The sequence below is a fragment of the Uranotaenia lowii genome, chromosome 1 (genome assembly GCF_029784155.1).
Source record: "Uranotaenia lowii strain MFRU-FL chromosome 1, ASM2978415v1, whole genome shotgun sequence".
Lineage (NCBI taxonomy): Eukaryota > Metazoa > Arthropoda > Insecta > Diptera > Culicidae > Uranotaenia > Uranotaenia lowii.
The window spans coordinates 66,949,792-66,968,795 of NC_073691.1; the positions used below are offsets into that span (position 1 = coordinate 66,949,792).

Consider the following 19,004-nt stretch of genomic DNA (forward strand, 5'->3'; position numbering starts at 1 on the left):
TAAAATTTTATCAATCCAATTCAATTATTGTACAAAAAGTCAATTTTAATTGAAAGTTGAAACTTACTTCCGATCTTTACTATGTGTATAGCACCAAACCAACCTTGTAAATGCCCTGTCAGGAACGTTTGCTCAATCGGGCCGATTGCAAAACAGACATGGCGGCACTCGAATTCTAGCGGTTAGAATTCGATCCGTTTTCGGTTCGATTTCCATCAGCCTGCTCGATTGCTCGAAAACAGACGATATTTTTTGCAGTGCTGCAATGAACAAAACAAAACACGAGCAGTTTTCGATGGCAGCAATCCAAGTGCGTGTTTCGATTTGGCGCGTGTTTGTTGTGAATTGTGTTGTAAAATTTGGTCTGTTTCTGCCGTTTCCGCTGTTTCTGTTTAGAAATGCTTTGAGCGTTTTACAGAAGAAGCCATTGTCGGGCGATAATTGAATAAAAAGCAAGGTATGTTTGAATGATTGAATTCTAAATAATCAAGTTTTATTTATATAATTTCCTAACCCATTATCGTCCCCATAGAAAACATCAGCCCATGCAAACAAAGCTTCCAAGGAAATGTCCCGTGTGTACGGGCTATGGTGGAATGTCATCCCGGACATCGGATCCGGATCCGAATCCCGAACCCACTCAGAGGTGGTGGCTTCACTTGGATGACTTTTAATTAGTTTTTGTCGTGATACTTCAAAGTGGAAAGCAAGGTAAGTACCGTTGTCACAATTATTAACTATTTGCTTATTAAACTGATCTTCTTTAAGGTTTAAATTTTTATTCTTGTAGACCTCATCTAGATCCAAATTTCGATAATGTTTGAGGGATTGATTTGTAAATAATCAAGTTTTATTTATATTATTTTCTAACCCGTTATCGTCGCTATAGAAAACATCGACCAATGCAAATAAAGCTTCAAAGGAAATGTCCACACGGTACGGGCTCTGGTGGAATGTCATTCCGGACATCGTATCCGGATCCAGATCCCGGACACGCTTAGAGGTGGTGGCTTCACTTGGATTACTTTGAATCAGTTTTCGGTGTGATAGTGGAAAGCAAGGTGAGTACCGTTGTCACAATTATTTACTATTTGCTTGTTAAACTGATCTTTTGCAAGATTTAAATTTTAATTCTTGTGGATCCAATCTACACACTATTAATTTTTTTGTTAAAAAAAAAATTGAAGCATCACATTTGACTTAAAATTACACTGAAGATAAACAGAAACGCTTGAAGCCATAAGTTCTCTGACATAATTGATGGACACATTCGACATAAAATTATATCATCAATGATGTAAATTTATGCCAAATCAGACGCACAAAAGTAAAGCATCTTATATGACATAAATTTAGATTGTAACAGAATTAACATCGTGTTGTGTTGAATTTTGATGACCTAAACTTTCGGAGGCATAAATCTTTAGAGGAATAAATTTTCATGAACATACATTCTGATAAAATTTCACTGTTTTCAAAAATGCTTAAATAGAATTACATTAAGTTTTGGAGCGATTTCCATTATTTAAAACTAAAATGACGTTTCAAGATTTTTTTTTACAAAATATGAAATTTTACTTGAAATATCATTTCTCTTAAAATCGGTACCTCTGAAAGCTTTAAGTATGAACATATATCATGTAAAATAAATAACATTTTGCAATCGTCAGCTGTTAGGTTTTGATAAAAGGATAAACTTTAGATAATTCAACGAGTAATGAAGATTTTTGATTATTTTTTTGTTCATTACAACAATAATACATGATAAAATTTAAAGAACCTCACTAAAAGATGAGCATAATTTCGTTGAATCCATTGTTGAGACGTGTTTCCTCGTTTGCTCAGTAACAAACAAAACATAGCGCAATTTCCAATCACATCTGTAGAAAAAAGGAATTCGAAAAGACATATTCACATATGTAATCAGCTAATCTAATTTTAATAAATAATAAACTTTGTCCGTATGAATTTATTTGAAATTATCGGAACCTGGTACTTACAATATTTAACAGCAAGTTTCATAAGAATATTTTGCACAGTTTACTACCAAATTCAAACTACAAACTACAAGACCTAAACCAGAAATATTTTTGAAAAAAACAAGACCAAAACAGTCACTCGCTGAGAGTTCTAAATTTCCAAAAAGGCTTATTCATATATTAGAACCGATAAATGGGATAAAAGAGTTTCGTTTGGTTAAAATACATATTCAATAAACTTTACCCGAAAATACTTTTATCGGTGTTTTAATCAGTAAATATGAAAGAAGATTCGTTATTTAAATCAATCGATCATTGAGATAAATTCGTTAACTTGCATCATCTAGAATTATCAAAAAAAAAAAAAAAATTATACTGGACGTTCAGTTGCGACCATTTGAAATGTTTACCATGGGGTTGATTCCCAGGGGTGTCAGGTGTCCTGATTTTTCAGGATTTGTCCTGATTTTCGAGAGGCCGTCCTGATTTTTAAAAAAATGCTTGAATTGTCCTGATTTTTCAAAAATGGACCTTAAAATGTCCTGATTTGTCCTGATTTTCGAAAAATATCTTTTTTATAACTAAATTTATTGTTAAACGATGAGAACATCAAACAAATCTTCAATAAAATAGTTTAACCAGTGAAAGCAATGAAAATCTTCGGCTCAAATGATATTTTAATGGTGTTTTTCGATATAAACTGAAGGCCAGCCTAGGTTATTCTCGCTTCAGTAGCATAATTCTAGGCGTCTTCAGCACCTATATTCGTCTTTAGTTTTGCAATTTAAGTAGAACTGCATGTTATTTTCGTCAACTGACTGGTGTCCTGAAAAATCCTGATTTTTTTGTCGCGGTGTCCTGATTTTTGACAAAATGACCTGGCACCTCTGTTGATTCCGTCAAAATTTGACAGTATCGGATGAACCCGCGGGCGGGATTCAACCCGATGAACCTCCTGGGATGCCAGGTGCTGCCAGGTGTTCTGATTGTTTGTAGAAGACAGATTTTCCAGACTTCACAATCTTGAGTTTTAAAATCAGTTTTGAATATAATCGAAAACGATTAACAAGTGCCAGGGAATGCTAAAACTTTGCTTGTGTACATTGGTGTTTTATCGATAATTATGTTTTAGAATCGGCATGGTATCTTGCAGCATTAGTGATTTTTATGTGAAAATATGATTCTTAACTCGCAAACATAATGTCTACACAGTAAATGAAAATTACCGAGTTCGGTAATTTTTTTTACCGAAATCCTAACATGTGGAGTTCGTTAAACCGTTCGGTAATTTTTCTCATGGCAGAGAAGTGACAGCTGTCAAATATTACAGACCTTTTTCGGTAAAACATTACCGAACCTCGGCTGATCATATCTAATTTCATCTGTCAAATTATGACAGTTGTCAACGTGACAGTTCGCTATATTGACGAACAACCGGTATTGTTGAACCAAAATGCCTGTAATTATTACCGAAAGGTCGGTAATGTTTAACCGGAAAACTATAAAGCTCGGTAGTATATACCGAACAACCGGTAGAATTTGCTGTAACACCTTTATAAATTACCGAAAACCTGAAATTATTACCGAAATACCTGTAATTATTACCCAATTATCTAAAACTATTACCGAAATACCGTTATTTTTTTACCGAAAAGCTGTAAAAGTTCGGTATTATTTGCCGAACGACCGGTATAAGTTACCGAAATACTTGTAACTATTACCGAAATGCCGGTTAATATTTTCTAAATGCCGGTAAATCTTACCGGAATTTCGGTAATAGTTACAGAAAAATCGGTAACTTTTACCGGAAAACCGGTAATTTTTACCGAAATTTCTGTAATTATTACCGAAAACTGTAAAATTTTCGGTAATTTTTAACGAAATCCGTAATACGTTCGGTAATTTCAGCATATGATGAAAGCGCATAACGCGAGAAGATTCGAGTTTCCAGAAGATACTTCAAGTAGGATTGGTCGATCTTGGATCGATCCTTGGAAGATCGATCTTTTCAACTCCGATTTTCGTTTTTTTGGATCGATTCTTTGGCCAGGAAAAAATCGATTAGATCGGTTTATTTTCGATCCGATCTTTCGATCTTTTTTTTTCATTTAGGGAAAATAAGGTTATAATGGCCACATTAATGAGGACGCTTATTTAACCATAGGAAACAGCAATAATATGTGAGTTACATAATGGTTATAAACGTTTGAAAATGCAATTTAAATTTTTGTGCCGAAATCTGAAAACCAGTCACTGTAGGGGCAGTATAAGCACCATAAATCGCGACACGATGAGCGTTTTCTGTCGTAGGATCTAGCAGCGAATATAATTTGATGAAGTCAACTGAATATAGAGCTACAGCTTGACTAGTTTACATCTGACGATTTACCTATTGGTAAGGTGCCGGAGTAAAAATCAGAAAACTAGAGTTCGATTACTGGTCAAGCCGATTTTTTTTTCATTTAGCATTCATGATCAGTTGAAAAATAATTTTAAATTTTTTTTTAATTTATTCAATTGAATTTCGAAAATTATTTCCAAACCTTGTGAATTGGGTGAAAGGTGTTTGTGATTGATTAAGAATAAAAAATTTGCTAGAATTTGCTAATCTTAAGAAATAATAGCAATTTTCCAAAAATTCCTTTGTTAAAAAAAAATGATTTTTTTTATTTTTTCCGCATATTTTTTTCGAAATCTCTCATTTATTCAAAAATCTAAATAAAAATACCTTGAAATAATTTCTTTTAAATTCTAAAATATTTCTTGTCAGTACATGACATAATGTATCAAAGCGTTTCCGAGATATTTAAATTTTGATTATTTAGTGTTGTTTTAAAGCACCAACTTTGGTTCACCTTACAAAATAGCGCTTTTTTTTCTCTCCATATGTAGAAGGGCTATACAAATTTGAAATTTTGTGTCTTTTTTGCAAATTTTTGAAAAAATGCAGTTCCTTCTTGTAATAAATAGAAAAGATCGATTAATCGGAGATCGATCTTTAAGCTCCGATTTTTTAGATGGATCGATCCCAGAACCGTTCATCTGAATCGATCTTGGAGATCGATCTTTTCACGAAGATCGAACAATCCTAACTTCAAGCAAGAAATTTCAATTCTAAGGAATACATATGAATATTAGAGACTCATTCAAATCGATATTTTTGTCTAAAGTGGAAGTTTGTTCGGGAAAGAAATTTTTGGTGTGCCCTCACGTTGAACGCCGTGCGATATTAATACACCGCTTTAGACAAAAACATCGATTCGACTGAGCCTCTTATATCCATCTGCGTTCCTTTGAATTGAGATTTCTTGCTTGATGTGTCTTCAGGATACTCGAATCATCTTGCATCTATGCGCTGTGCATCATAAGTTGAAATAATCGAACGTTTTACTCGTTTCGGTTAAAATTACCGAAAATTTTGCAGTTTTCAGTTAACCTCATATAAGTTTTTTGCTGATCCATATTCAACATTATGTTAACTAACAGTCGTGAGAATTTTCAGAAGACTAAAAATTACAAATACATACATGAAGAATTTCTTGATTGTGGAAATGAAAATCTCGGAAAGGAATCTGTTTCAGGCGTTTCCGTTCTGATGGTGATTTTTTTTTATCAAATTCAATAGATACACGCAGCGAAAAGATTTTTTATTTCAAAGGAAAGTGCCGCAAAAACAAAGGATTTTTTCCTTTGATTTTGGGATAAATAAAAATTCCTTTGATTCAAAGGCATTTTCCTTTGTTTCAAAGAATTTTTCTTTTGAAAAATCTTTGAATCAAAATATTAATGCTTTGGAACAAAAAACAGTTCCATTTGATGCAAAGTTGTTCTCGTTTGCTACAATGTAATTTAGATTTAGATTTAAAAGGATTGATTCATTGAACCATTTTTCTTTTATTCCAATTGGACGAAATATTTTCTGTTGTCCCGAAGTTCCTATTAGGAATGTTGAATAATAAAAAGAAAGAATTTACATTTTAAATTCATTTTTATTCACAAAATTAACACTAACACTGGTTCACTATAATTTTGGTCCTAATTTTGGCCTAAGGGCATTCTTCTTGGGCCGCTCAATAGACTTCCGGAAGCAGCTCCGGTTGCTATCTTTGGTGCATGGCGCATGGTCATCCAACTGGTGATTACCGCTGAAGATCGGGCCGAAGATAATCAGACCGCTGGATTTGGGGCGGAATCTGCCGTGGTCCTGTAATGCAAGAGCTTATATAAAATCTGAAACATTCACTTTTTGATTAATGGATTAACACAAACTTACCATTCTTCATCCTGAATCCTCCTAAAGCTATCTCTGAATCACTAGTTTTGATTTTCAACACAACCGGACAAACTTTATTCGAAATTCGGTTCTTGCTCAATCCAAAATATCTTCTAAGTTTAAAATTTTAATTTAAACAAATTATTCCTTTCTGTTGAAAACAATTTTCTTTGGTTGAAAGAAAATTTACTTTGATTTTAACGAAATGTGCAATTGAACAAATTTCTTTTGAATCAAAGAATTTGTTTAAAATCAAAGTCCAAAATTATTCAGTTCAAAAAATTAATTCTTTCTTTCAAAAATTATTCATTTGAATCAGAACGATAATTCATTGATTCAAAGAAAATAGGAGTTTGATTCAAAAAACTGAATGTTTTGAATCAAAGTCAGTTTTGTTTTGTATCAAAATCCAAGTTTTCTCTGCGTGTAGATAATAAGATAATTTTTCATTATAGGGCCTTTGAGTAGGCTCACTCAATCGTTAATCCAAGATAAAGTTTTGCAACGATTTAATGTCATCGAGATACTCCTGACTTCGATGAATAACGGTGACCTCTGCCAAAGGATACTTACCGGGTACAGAGTGGATAGAGTCATTATCTTCGCCTTGGGCAGCAGCACATCGTACAAAGTGTCCAATACATCATAGAAACCCTGAACCCACCCGTGATGCACTTACGATTCAATTGAAAAAAAGAATTAATGTTTTAAGTTGAAATCATGTTTAATTTGGAATATATTCTTCTCCGGTCATAGACAGCAATATGGTGTCCGGTCATAGAAAAATTGCATTTTTTAAATTTCCTTACTATTTGGAACGAACTCCGTTTTGTTATCTTATATCTACTACCAACCATATCAACCATACTGGTTTAATGGAATTAATCCAAAATTGGTGATTCTTTTCTGTTATGGAAATTCATATTATATTTTAAAACGGATCTGTTTCCATACATGTTAAATTTGATCAATAAGAAAACTACTACTACGCAGGCCGCGAAAGCAAATCCGGGAACAACCTCAACAGCTGGCATGAGTAATTTTGTGTTGCCGTTTTTTCATACTTACTAAGTTTTGTTTGCTTCTATCAGCTCAATATCAGCTGCTGATAATGTGCCGGCACCTGATTCTTTAAACACTTCCGGTCGGCTGTTCCCAACAGGATTTACCGGGCTGTCCCTGGCGTTGCGTTGTTTCTTCATCTCGCCAGAGCACTTAATTTCCGTATTCTTAATTTCGTATTCTTTGCACCATTTTTAGTGGCAAATTGCACAGCACAGCAGCTTATGACCGGTTATCCATGGTCTATGAAATCACCTCGTTGCAGGAGCAATCAGGTTACGTTTCAAGTGTGGAAGGTGATCGAAAAACTAGAGAATATCTTCAGATTACCCGTGCTGCAAACTCCTGGCAGTTCGAGCAGATTATCTTTTTGGCCTTTTACTCACTAGTATGCTGAAGAAGTGAACCTAGAAATTTGAAAGAAGCACTTAAATGAAATGATTCTTAATTAGACAAAAATTGATACTCACGACAAGTTCACCCGGTTCGGGTGGACCTTTTCGCACTAGGTACACATGAAGGGTCGCTGGCCCGTGTGATTTCGAATGTGTATCATCAAGTCACCATTCTGGTTGAACGGTTCTGACAGAAGAGACATTCGCAAGATTTTTCGTTCGTGTGCACCCGTCACCTTCAGCTGCCACGAAAGCGTAACTTTTATGCCACAGAAGATACACATGTGCGACTGTTCCGCCGCCGCCAAAGATCATCTGCAGACTAAAGCTCGAAGTACGAGTTGCTAGAGAAATTATAGCAAATAAAATAGAATATCTCAATGAAAGAGATAATAAATAAAAATAATTCGTCGGTCGTTAACAAGATAGCAACCCACCACTATGTAAGTTCTAACTTTAAAATCTGAAAATCCAATAATAGTTGACAATGTAGAAATTGTATACAAGCATAGAAATCAATCAGTTCCAGGACAACCTCAATTTTGTATTCCGTGGTTAGAATTAATACTGGCGGTGGTAAGAATGGAATCATTGAACGACAAATTTACGGCATTGAGCTATTGGAATCGCTATAATGGTAATGATAATCCATGATATTCAGTTTATCAGTTCACTTCTATGAAATATGTCAATGAAAATTTATAATATTCCTCGGTTTACTTACCTAACAACAAAGGTTTCTTTATTCCTCAGCAAAATTTGGCTGGCGTTCAGATCACTTGCTACCGTCATCATCAGACCACGAAGGAGCACCTGTAACTAATGCGAGCAACCGGATGCATCAAACTCCTACCAAATCTAGATTTCACAAGTATGGCACATGACCAGCAGGTATGACAAACTATCGGGTAGTTCCAGCTGTTGCAAAATAGGCAACACAAACACAGCTGTCTTTCCCACACCGGAATTGGGTTGGCACTGAAATGTTAAACGAGAACCGCCCGTGTTGATCTGCAAATGAAATATTGTTAAGAAACATTAATAACCCATTAGCAAAATAAATTCTAAGAAGCGTTCACTCACCCGAGTCTGAGATCATTCGCCACTTTCTCTTCCTGATTTTCCGGTATCGGTCCGTTAGTACTGTTCCTGAGAAGGCGGAAATGCAGCTGGATCAAGCTCGACTCAGTGGAGCAATTCTGCTGCTATATGTCACTTTTGTTGCAAGTGCGACTGTTGCAGATTAATAATGGTGCGACGATTTTATTACTTCTGGGTCCAGCTACCATTCAGCGACGCAATCGCGTTTTCCGAAACTTTAGGTACTATTTATAATTTTACAAAAAAACTTTTTCACATCGCGAAACAAAATGTTTTTAAATGGCTCGTGCACACGAAAAAATGAAACGTTTCTATTTCGTTTTTTTTTCTACTGCGCAAACGGGATGCCACAAATACATTGCGGTTAGCAGAGCGAGACAGTTGCGCTTACAGCTGCCAGAAAAGGACACATCAAAATTTGACGTTTGTGCTGACTTCGACACTGATTTACAATTTTCGGTGTTTTTTTACCGAACATTTTCTGAAAAGAGATTTGTTTACATAAAAATAGACGAACATCGGTAAGTGAAGAATCGATGAACGGAACTCGGCAAAAACAAGACGTCAGATTGATGAATTACCGAAAACTTTCGAATTACAGAACGAGTTCTGTAAAATAAATTACCGAACTCGGTAATTTTCGTTTACTGTGTACCGAAAACTTTTTTCTTAGTTGCCAAGATTTTTTCTCTCCAACACCTGGCGCCTGGCATCCTTATGAGCTTTTAAAAGATGAACAGCAACATGCAGAGTAAACAAAAATAATCGGTATGCCATTCCGCTCCAATAAAATGTTTCGTAATTGAGAAGATTAAAATAGATTGCTATGAAGTAGTGGTAAAAACATTAATTGATTGTATAAGAAAATTTTTATTTTAATTTGTAATAAAATCTATCTTTTATAAAAATTTTAATCAATCTAAAAAAATTAATTTTTCAAAAATTTTAATTCATTATACGAGCTGATCTAAAAAGTGATTTCAATATAAACGTAGCCTTAAAGCTTACCTGTTATTTATAGATACTCTGTTGATAGTTTGTGAACATTGTTATGCTAATTATGTTTTGAAAAAATACCTATTCAAATTAGTCAAATTGAGATTAGAGTAAAGGAAAGAAATTGAATCTAGTGGTCATGTTTCAGGTAATTTTATATAAGTTTTCTTCCCAATAACTTAACTAAATAATTATTGCACACATTAGTTGGACCACAGAGAACAGACATACAAGCTAGCCAACGAAAGTTGTGTAAAAATCCCAACACCCTTTTTGAACCAATTTTTGTCTTTTGACTGGGCCACCAGATGTCTCCAAACACACCAAAAAGAACTGTCAAAACAAAGCTGACTAAGTTTCAGTCAGTTTTCTATAGGTCGTATGTGCTGCTTAGCATGCTACAAGAAAATCGCTGTTGAAATTTCGTTCGAAACTTGATGAACGAAAGTTCATCATGTTGCATGAAAAAAATAATCAAAAAAGTTAGATATTATCTTTTTCCTTCAAATTTGTTAGAAATACATAGTTTTAAACAGCTGGATGCTAAAGTGATATGTGAAAGTCACCCGCTTTGAGATGCCTAGAATCAATACTGCTGGGTAAGACTGATCGTCAAGAATGTTCTTGTATTTGACTGGACATAGGTGATGCATTTTCTTACATAAATTACTGTTCAAGAAGTGCGAAAACTCAAACCGAAGCTGTTAGTTATATTAACTGTCAAAGTAGAGCAAAAAAAAAGAAAGTGAAATTTCGCCCAGTTAAAAGTAACTCTGATTTCATTTATTTAGCAATAAATTAAAGCCGTCCAATTTACTGAGACATTGGATTCATTTATTGTGAGTTCATATACGATTACGCCTTTTTGAAAACTGGGCACTTTAAAGTTGATTTGTAACTTTTGAACGGCGCAATAGATGGCACTGTTTGTAGTCAATTTCTAACGTATTTTTTGGGTGATAGCATTTGAAATTTTACACACTTTTTTGACGATTTTTTGTTCGAGCTTGTACGTCTGTTCTCTGTGGTTGGACTTAAAGATCAGCTTCCTGCTTATGATCCGAATTCAACAGGGAACACGAGGATTGCTATTTGAGGTCATTAAACACCTAGGCAGAAGTAATGTACCCTTCGATGCTTTACAGAGAATTATGAAAAACGTATGTAAGTAACTATAAACTAAATTTGAAATCTTTTGCACTCCATTGTAAATGGATTAGAACAAATTTATGGGGAAAAACATGTACCAACCGCCACGAACTTCATACTTGTTCAAAAATTGATTGGTTTAGCTGAAGTTTATATAGGTATAATGATATTGTTTATGATTAAAATGAATTTTTCAAGAATTACTCACAACGTATAAAAAAAGTAAATTTACGTGTAATGTACTATTGCCTTTTTTAAACTTTGCATCAATTTAAAAATGTAACGAACTACTAGTAGCTTTCAATTGAAACTAGTATTTTTCCATGAATGAATAGCCTGTCCTGCTGATCAAACTATGATAGAACTAGAGAAAACTTACGGCTCAGCACCTCAATAGTTTTCAGATATCTACGAACGTTTTGTAGCGATTCTGGTTTTCGACTTCTTCACTCTTATGGTGATCGACACTATTTCAGGCGGCTAAGGCGTCCGGCTGTTTCTACGAAACCTATCTTCCTGCAAATTCTCGAAAGATACGTTAAGTACAAGCCGTTTTATTTGAACTTATGACATACATTCGTTGGCTAGGTGAGTAACAGGAATTTATCCGTTATCATTTGACTCTAGGTCTTAAAGTTGATCTGTCCTCCGAAGCCTTATCGGACGAAAACGGAAGGTGAGGTGAGTTTCAATTCCAGTCTATGAGGATATTACAGTTATTTCAGTTCGCTGCTATCGGAAACGGCTTCCTCCTCTTCGGCGCCCTAGTCGACGGTCAGCTGGGAGGGCATCCTAGAACTCATCAACATACTCGAGGGCAGTCTTAAAATCCCAGTCAATTCCATCTCGCCCTCCCAGCTGAGCGAGGGCTTAAATTCACTCCTGTGCTGCTGTGTTACATTTGCCGACAACGAAACGCTTCCACCGCACACTAAGTTTCACTTCCGGGAGTTGATCAACCGGGTGGAGAATCAGTTGCTCTCGCTACGTTCTGGGGCAGGAAGAATGTGCATGACAATGAGAAACTCCTGCTGAAAGTCGATCTGTCACTGAAGCAAATCTCGAACAGGTAATTTTAAGTCAAGTTGGTCGATTTTAAGGAGCTGTGTCAGAAGTTTTTGGCATGCTGTTTCTTCTTTCTTTCCTTCCTTCCTAACTTTACAAATCCTCTTGTATGAGGGGGTACTTTTTCGTTTGATACTCAATTTTCCTCTCGTAAGAAGCGATTGCTTCCAGGGATGATTTTAATACCTTTAACTGAACTGATTCATTCTAAAGTGGAAAAAGCACCACACCCCAATATCGTCACATTTATAACTTTTTTCCTGTGTGTGATACCTGACCTTTTTTGATAATAAATGTAAAATTAATGATGATAAATTTTTTTCTTTTAGGTCTGCTTTTGACTTGTACAACAAAGTCGGTCACTGGTAGTAAATGTCATCGCAATTTTTATCACGCCTGAGTAGCCATTATTAAGCAATCTGGTTTCGACTGACCAGCGTTATTTTAAACAACTGTTCGTTATTCTGAGATGGCCCCACGAGCTGCCCTCCGACTCTGTTTGAATCGCAACTTGTCCGTGTTCGTGTAAGTATAATGGAGATTTACTTAGTTTTTAATATCGTTAAAAATAATTTTGAAAATTTGATCATAAAATATTTTTATTTTTACATTTTAAATTACTTATTAATTAATTTTTAATAAAATTAGGATAGCTAACGAGTTCAGTGTACAATACTATTTAAATAAGTAATAAATTTGGTGCACTTTTGTTTACAGTACATTGTAAAGTAGAATTTGGAAAAAGATTTCAAAAATTTCAATTTTCCTAAATATATTTCAATTTGTCTTTTTAGGTTGACAAAAGGAGTTTTTTACCGAACGATAATAAGTGCAACATGGAGAACAGTAGCCTCAATGAATCCATGAGTTGCGTGGGCAAATCTCAGTTCGATAGTAGCGGCCAGTGGCTAGGTTCGAAAAATTATTTTTATTCACCGGTTGGTTACGAGTCGATCTGAGGCCTGGTTTCGGAATCTTCAGCTGAACCAATGCTGCAACAGTCCTATAGGAGCAACAACGGTTCGGAGAGGTAAAAGAACAAGCCAAGAAGGAGTAGAAGGCTAAGAAATTAATGAAGGAGTTTTCCCCGTGTTGGAGGAGATGGAGGTATTTGCTGCTACTCCATTTTATCGATTTTGAATGATTTGAATTTTTTTTTCCTTTTGTATCCGTAGGTGCATTTTATCCTTCAATATCTACACATCACAGGAGGACTTCTTTAATGAACGTCCTGCTAACCTTTGACAACTTTGAAATGTTCAACGATGACGATTTGCCGGTGGGCACAGCTGTTCATAGAATTTGGGAAGGCGTTGGGCTGAACTGACCGAGAAGCCGGCCACGCAACAACCACAACGACAGCAATCATCTTGGCAGCAGGATCAACAACACTCCGGATACTCATCTTGATGAAAGCAGTTAGCGTCAACCGTTTCAATTAGTTTATTAGAAGTTAGTTTAAACAGTTTGACGTTAACAATAAATTGTTAAATTGAAACTCGGTAAAATAGTAGGAAACCAAGGCCTAAAATGACCTCCTAGTGGAAATAACAGGTTTATTTAATAGAATATGTAAAAAACTGTAGGCAAATAGGATTGTAGCATGACTGCGTTAGAAAATTTCCAAAATGAACGTTCACTCGGTCTTAAAAGGTTCAATTTTGTTTAAATATTTCAAACGTTAAACCAGGAAAAATTGTTATTACTTTCTATTATTTTATTATAATGAAACAGTCATGTTTAATACTAGTTATGATTTAAAGCAAATTAGGAGAAAAATAAAAAAAAAACAAATAAATTAATATATCTTACTTTTTGAAGAAAAACCGAAAAATCTGAATGAATGGCAACAATGCTAATCGGCCCAGAAACGGTTTGAAAAACCGTTCGGTTTCGGTCCGAAATCGGTCCTTTTTTTCGGATGGACGCTATGGCAATCGGCCCAGAAACGGTTCGAAAAACCGTTCGGATTCGGTCCGAAATCGGTCCTTTTTCCGGATGGATGCTATGGCAATCGACCCAGAATCGGTTCGAAAATTTGTTCGGTTTCGGTCCGAAATCGGTCCTTTTTTCGGAAGGACGCTATGGCAATCGGTCCAGAAACGGTTCAAAAATCGTTCGGTTTCGGTCCGGAAACGGTTCGCTTGTTTTGACATTTGATCTGCTCGAACTGGTTGAAAAAACTTATCGTCGTCCGAAAAAGTGTTTCATTTTCGCGCGATTTTGTACTAAACTCGGCCCGATATCTTATAAGATTTCGGACCGATCGAGCAGATGTACGGACAAAAATCGGGCCGATTTCGGGCGATTTTTCCTGTCTGGGTGATCATCATTCATGATTTCAAAAATATCGATCATTGAACTTAACGACACTGAAAAAAGTTGCATCTCAAAGCATTATTCGATATTCATTATCAGAATTTATAACTTAAAATTATTTTTCATAGCCTTAAAAAGGAATAGAACTCTTTTGAAAAATTGTATACGAAAAATTTTATAAGGCTTAAAAAAATGTAATACATACTAAAAATTGGGATTGGGAATAGTCATTCATAATTTACCCGATGTTTTGTGTCAGTGCAAAACTAATCGACACTTTTGACAGCGCTATCAAATCTCGTCTCCGCCATATTGGAAAAAGTATTTTGTGAAGTCATTCTCATTGCGAAGCAGTTGAGCTATTATTCGTGGAATTACGAATTAAAGGTTTTCGTAAGTAATTTTACGAAATTATTTATTTTAATCAAAACCCATTATAATCAATGTGTGCAATCAATTCAGATTAAATTTTTGCTGCAGAAACTAAACGTTAAGCCGTGTACGATGGTGGTGAAAAAGCTGAACATCACTTCCGCCGCCGGCATCATCTGCCTGCTGGATGAGCCAATCCAGGAGCTGAAGGTTTTCGCCCTCAAGAAGCTTGACACCATTGTGGACGAGTTCTGGCCTGAAATTTCCGAAGCAGTGGAAAAAATAGAAATCCTCCACGAAGACAAAGCATTCGGGCAGCATGACTTGGCAGCATTAGTGGCGTCCAAGGTGTACTATCATTTGGGGTCGTTCGAGGATTCGCTAACTTACGCTCTGGGAGCGGGAGATCTGTTCGATGTGAATGCCCGCAACGAGTATGTGGACACAATCATCGCCAAGTGCATTGACCACTATACGCAACTTCGGGTGCAGATGGCCGAAAATCCTGGCAAGGCCAAGCCCATCGATGCCCGACTGGAGGCCATTGTAAATCGGATGATTCAACGGTGCCTGGACGACGGACAGTACCGGCAGGCCTTGGGAATTGCGCTGGAAACGCGCCGAATGGATGTGGTTGAATCTTCCATCATGAAGGCCGACGATATTCCCGGGATGCTGGCCTATGCTTTCCAGGTAAGATACAACCTGTAATAACAGTATTTTAAATTACATATTTTATCCATTCAAATTGTTTTAAAATATCAATTTTCTAAGAGTAGACATAAGTTCGTAAAATAAATTAACTTGTGTAGCGTCAAAACTAATACACACAAGATTCTACACTCAGACCTGACCTAAGAAAGTAAGTCCTTAAACATTTATCCAAGTTCCATATCTTCCATTTGCACAGGTCACCATGAGCCTGATCCAGAACCGCGCCTTCCGAAATACCGTGCTCAGATGTCTGGTTGGACTGTACCGCAACTTGGGCGTCCCGGATTACGTCAACATGTGCCAGTGCTTGATTTTCCTCGAAGATCCGCTAGCCGTTGCCGAATTGCTCGACGGCCTCACTAAGGGTGACGAACATTCCGTCCTGATGGCCTACCAGATTGCTTTCGATCTGTACGAATCGGCAACGCAACAGTTCCTAGGGCAAGTGCTGCAGGCCCTCAAAGCTACGGCTCCGATTCCTTCGGCGCTGATTTCCAATTTGAAACCGCAAGGCACTAGTGCAGCCACGCCTAGTGTTCCGGAAATCAAACAAGAACCGAAAGAAGGAGAGGACGGCGATATCAAGGTTGAACGTACGGTCGAGAGTCTAAACGAGACGGAAAAGTCGCACCAAGCTAACATCGAAAAGCTGGCAGGAATTCTGTCCGGGGAGGTTACCATTGATTTGCAACTGCAATTTTTGATCCGTTCGAATCATGCAGATTTGCAAATTTTGAGAGCTACAAAGGAGGCAGTTCGAGTTTCGATTTGCCACACGGCGACCGTTATTGCCAATGCTTTTATGCATAGCGGAACAACAAGCGACCAGTTTCTGAGAGATAATCTGGAATGGCTTGCTAGGGCCACGAACTGGGCTAAGATGACTGCGACCGCTTCGCTGGGAGTAATTCATCGTGGCCATGAGACGGAATCTTTGGCTCTGATGCAAAGTTATCTTCCAAAGGAAAGCGGACCAAGCTCCGGTTACTCCGAGGGCGGTGGCCTTTATGCTTTGGGTTTGATCCATGCCAATCATGGGGCGAATATCATTGATTATTTGCTGCAGCAGCTGAAGGATGCTCAGAATGAAAATGTACGCCATGGTGGCTGTTTGGGATTGGGTTTGGCTGCAATGGGCACTCACAGGCAGGATGTTTACGAACAGCTGAAGTTCAATTTGTATCAGGACGATGCAGTTACAGGCGAAGCCGCTGGAATTGCCATGGGTATGGTGATGCTTGGATCTAAGCATGCTCCGGCCATCGAAGATATGGTGGCCTATGCTCAGGAAACTCAGCATGAAAAAATCCTTCGTGGATTGGCTGTTGGTATTTCGCTGACCATGTACGCTCGTCTGGAGGAGGCTGACTCTCTGGTAACCAGCTTGTCCAACGATAAAGATCCGGTTTTACGTCGCAGTGGAATGTACACCATTGCTATGGCTTATTGTGGAACTGGCAATAACCAAGCGATCCGTAAGCTGCTTCATGTGGCAGTTAGCGATGTTAATGATGACGTTCGTCGTGCAGCTGTTACTGCTATCGGTTTTATTCTGTTCCGTAACTCGGAGCAATGTCCTTCAGTCGTGTCCCTCTTGGCGGAATCCTACAATCCGCATGTTCGTTACGGAGCCGCGATGGCCTTAGGCATAGCATGTGCTGGAACCGGACTTCGTGAAGCTATTGCCCTGCTGGAGCCGATGGCTAAATTCGATCCTGTTAACTTTGTCCGTCAAGGAGCTCTGATTGCCTCCGCCATGATCCTGATCCAACAAACCGATCAAACTTGCCCCAAGGTCACATTCTTCCGTCAGCTGTACACCCAAGTTATTACAAACAAACACGAAGATGTCATGGCCAAGTACGGAGCTATTTTGGCCCAAGGAATAATCGACGCCGGCGGACGAAACGTAACTGTCAGCCTGCAATCAAGAACTGGTCACACCAATCTGCAAGCAGTCGTCGGAATGTTGGTCTTCACGCAATACTGGTACTGGTTCCCATTGGCCCATTGCTTATCCCTTGCATTTACACCAACTTCTTTGATTGCTCTCAACTCGGACCTCAAAATCCCGAAGATCGATCTGAAATCTGCAGCACGTCCTTCACTATATGCTTACCCTGCTCCATTAGAAGAGAAAAAGCGCGAAGAGCGCGACAAGGTTGCTACTGCTGTTTTGTCCCTGGCCGCTCGTGCCAAACGTCGTACCGGAGATAAGAAAAAAGACACCAAAACCTCTGGCGATTCCGATTCCAAGATGGAAGTTGACGAGGAAACATCTCCGACCACTAAACCGAAAGAAGAATCAAAAACTACTACCCCGGTCAAAGACGAAGCTAAAAAGGACGACAAAAAAGACTCAAAAAAGGATGAGAAAAAGGACAGCAAGAAAGATGCAGCTGGTCCAGCTTCACCGGCAACCGGCGGAGAAGAATCCACCTCTGCAGCAGCCGGGACGAGTGGCTCAACTGACGCCACCAAGAAACCCAAGGAACCGGAACCAAGCTTCGAAATCCTGCACAACCCGGCCCGGGTCATGCGTCAACAGCTTAAGGTGGTTAGCATTGCCGAGGGATCGCCGTACACTCCGCTGAAGGACGTCACCATCGGTGGCATCATCATGATGCAGCATAATGCCAGTGCCGGGGAACAGGTGCTGGTCGAGCGGGTCGTTGCCTGCGGTCCCAAGAACGATGACCTCAAGGAACCGGAAGCACCGGAACCGTTCGAGTATATTGAAGATTAAACAGGATTGTGGTTTTGAAATTTGATGAACTCGTATTGTACCACTGTTTACATTTCGTTTGCAAATAGAAAATAGATGCCGCTGTATGTACGGTTTTCTTTTTTTTTTTTAAATGATGACACTGACACCACTAGTTGAGAGAATTGGAAAAAAAAGTTATTTTGAGCTGAATATCAAACTGAAGAGATAAAAAACAATAGAGGTCAATAGTGGGAAAGATCACATGCGGGATATACATGGTGTTCCGATAGAAAATCCAGCTGTTAATCGGCGGAGCTCGATGTGTACGCTCGTGTCGGTCGATTTCATCATGTTTACCGTGGTGAAATTGGCTAATGCGCCGTTGTACTGAAGCGGAGAAAGTTGGTTCAAGTCCTGACGGTGAGCCAAATGTATCTTTTTGAAAAATTCATGATATTTACGGCCTATGTTCTTTCTTTCTTTGATGATAGCTCATGCACTTTCCATCACCTTCGAAAATTTGATTATTTTCAGGTACAAAGATGTAAGACGAATTCATTGATATCTGATATGAACAGTGTCGAAAAGAAAGTTTGGTTAATACATATCGCTAGTCGAATAAATCCGTTACCGTAAGCTGGGATGAAAAACGACAAAACGTCCCCATGCTGGTTTAATTATATATGCATATTAAAGTTTATCCTTTCAGATACGTATCCTTTTAAAACAAAACATTATTTATAACTATTTTTATCATTCATACATATAATCGTTTTATTCAGATCATTTGAGTAATTTTCCTTACGGCCATATACTTTCGTTTGGGGTAGGGATATTTTAGAGGGAATGCATCTGGGGATAACCTGAAGAAA

The 19,004-nt window shown here is 37.6% G+C and overlaps 1 protein-coding gene and 1 long non-coding RNA gene across 3 annotated transcripts; both read left to right on the forward strand.

The window, feature by feature from the left end:
- The first annotated feature begins 167 nt into the window (after positions 1 to 167).
- On the forward strand, positions 168 to 13,780 carry LOC129755738 (uncharacterized). Its single transcript, XR_008739317.1, has 6 exons — positions 168 to 457; positions 533 to 711; positions 890 to 1,061; positions 12,350 to 12,545; positions 12,815 to 13,127; positions 13,196 to 13,780. It is a non-coding gene; the product is annotated as an uncharacterized LOC129755738 (long non-coding RNA).
- An 837-nt stretch (positions 13,781 to 14,617) lies between these two features.
- LOC129744340 (26S proteasome non-ATPase regulatory subunit 1) lies at positions 14,618 to 18,257 on the forward strand. Of its 2 annotated transcripts, none has more exons than XM_055736851.1 (3): positions 14,618 to 14,732; positions 14,802 to 15,404; positions 15,622 to 18,257. In XM_055736851.1, exons 2-3 carry the CDS (start codon positions 14,844 to 14,846, stop codon positions 18,169 to 18,171), a joined length of 3,111 nt encoding a protein of 1,036 aa, XP_055592826.1. In that variant the 5' UTR covers positions 14,618 to 14,732; positions 14,802 to 14,843; the 3' UTR covers positions 18,172 to 18,257. The 2 variants fall into 2 exon arrangements, with proteins under 2 accessions (XP_055592826.1, XP_055592905.1); XM_055736930.1 differs by having other exon boundaries at positions 14,650 to 14,732; positions 14,820 to 15,404.
- The last annotated feature ends 747 nt before the right edge of the window (positions 18,258 to 19,004 follow it).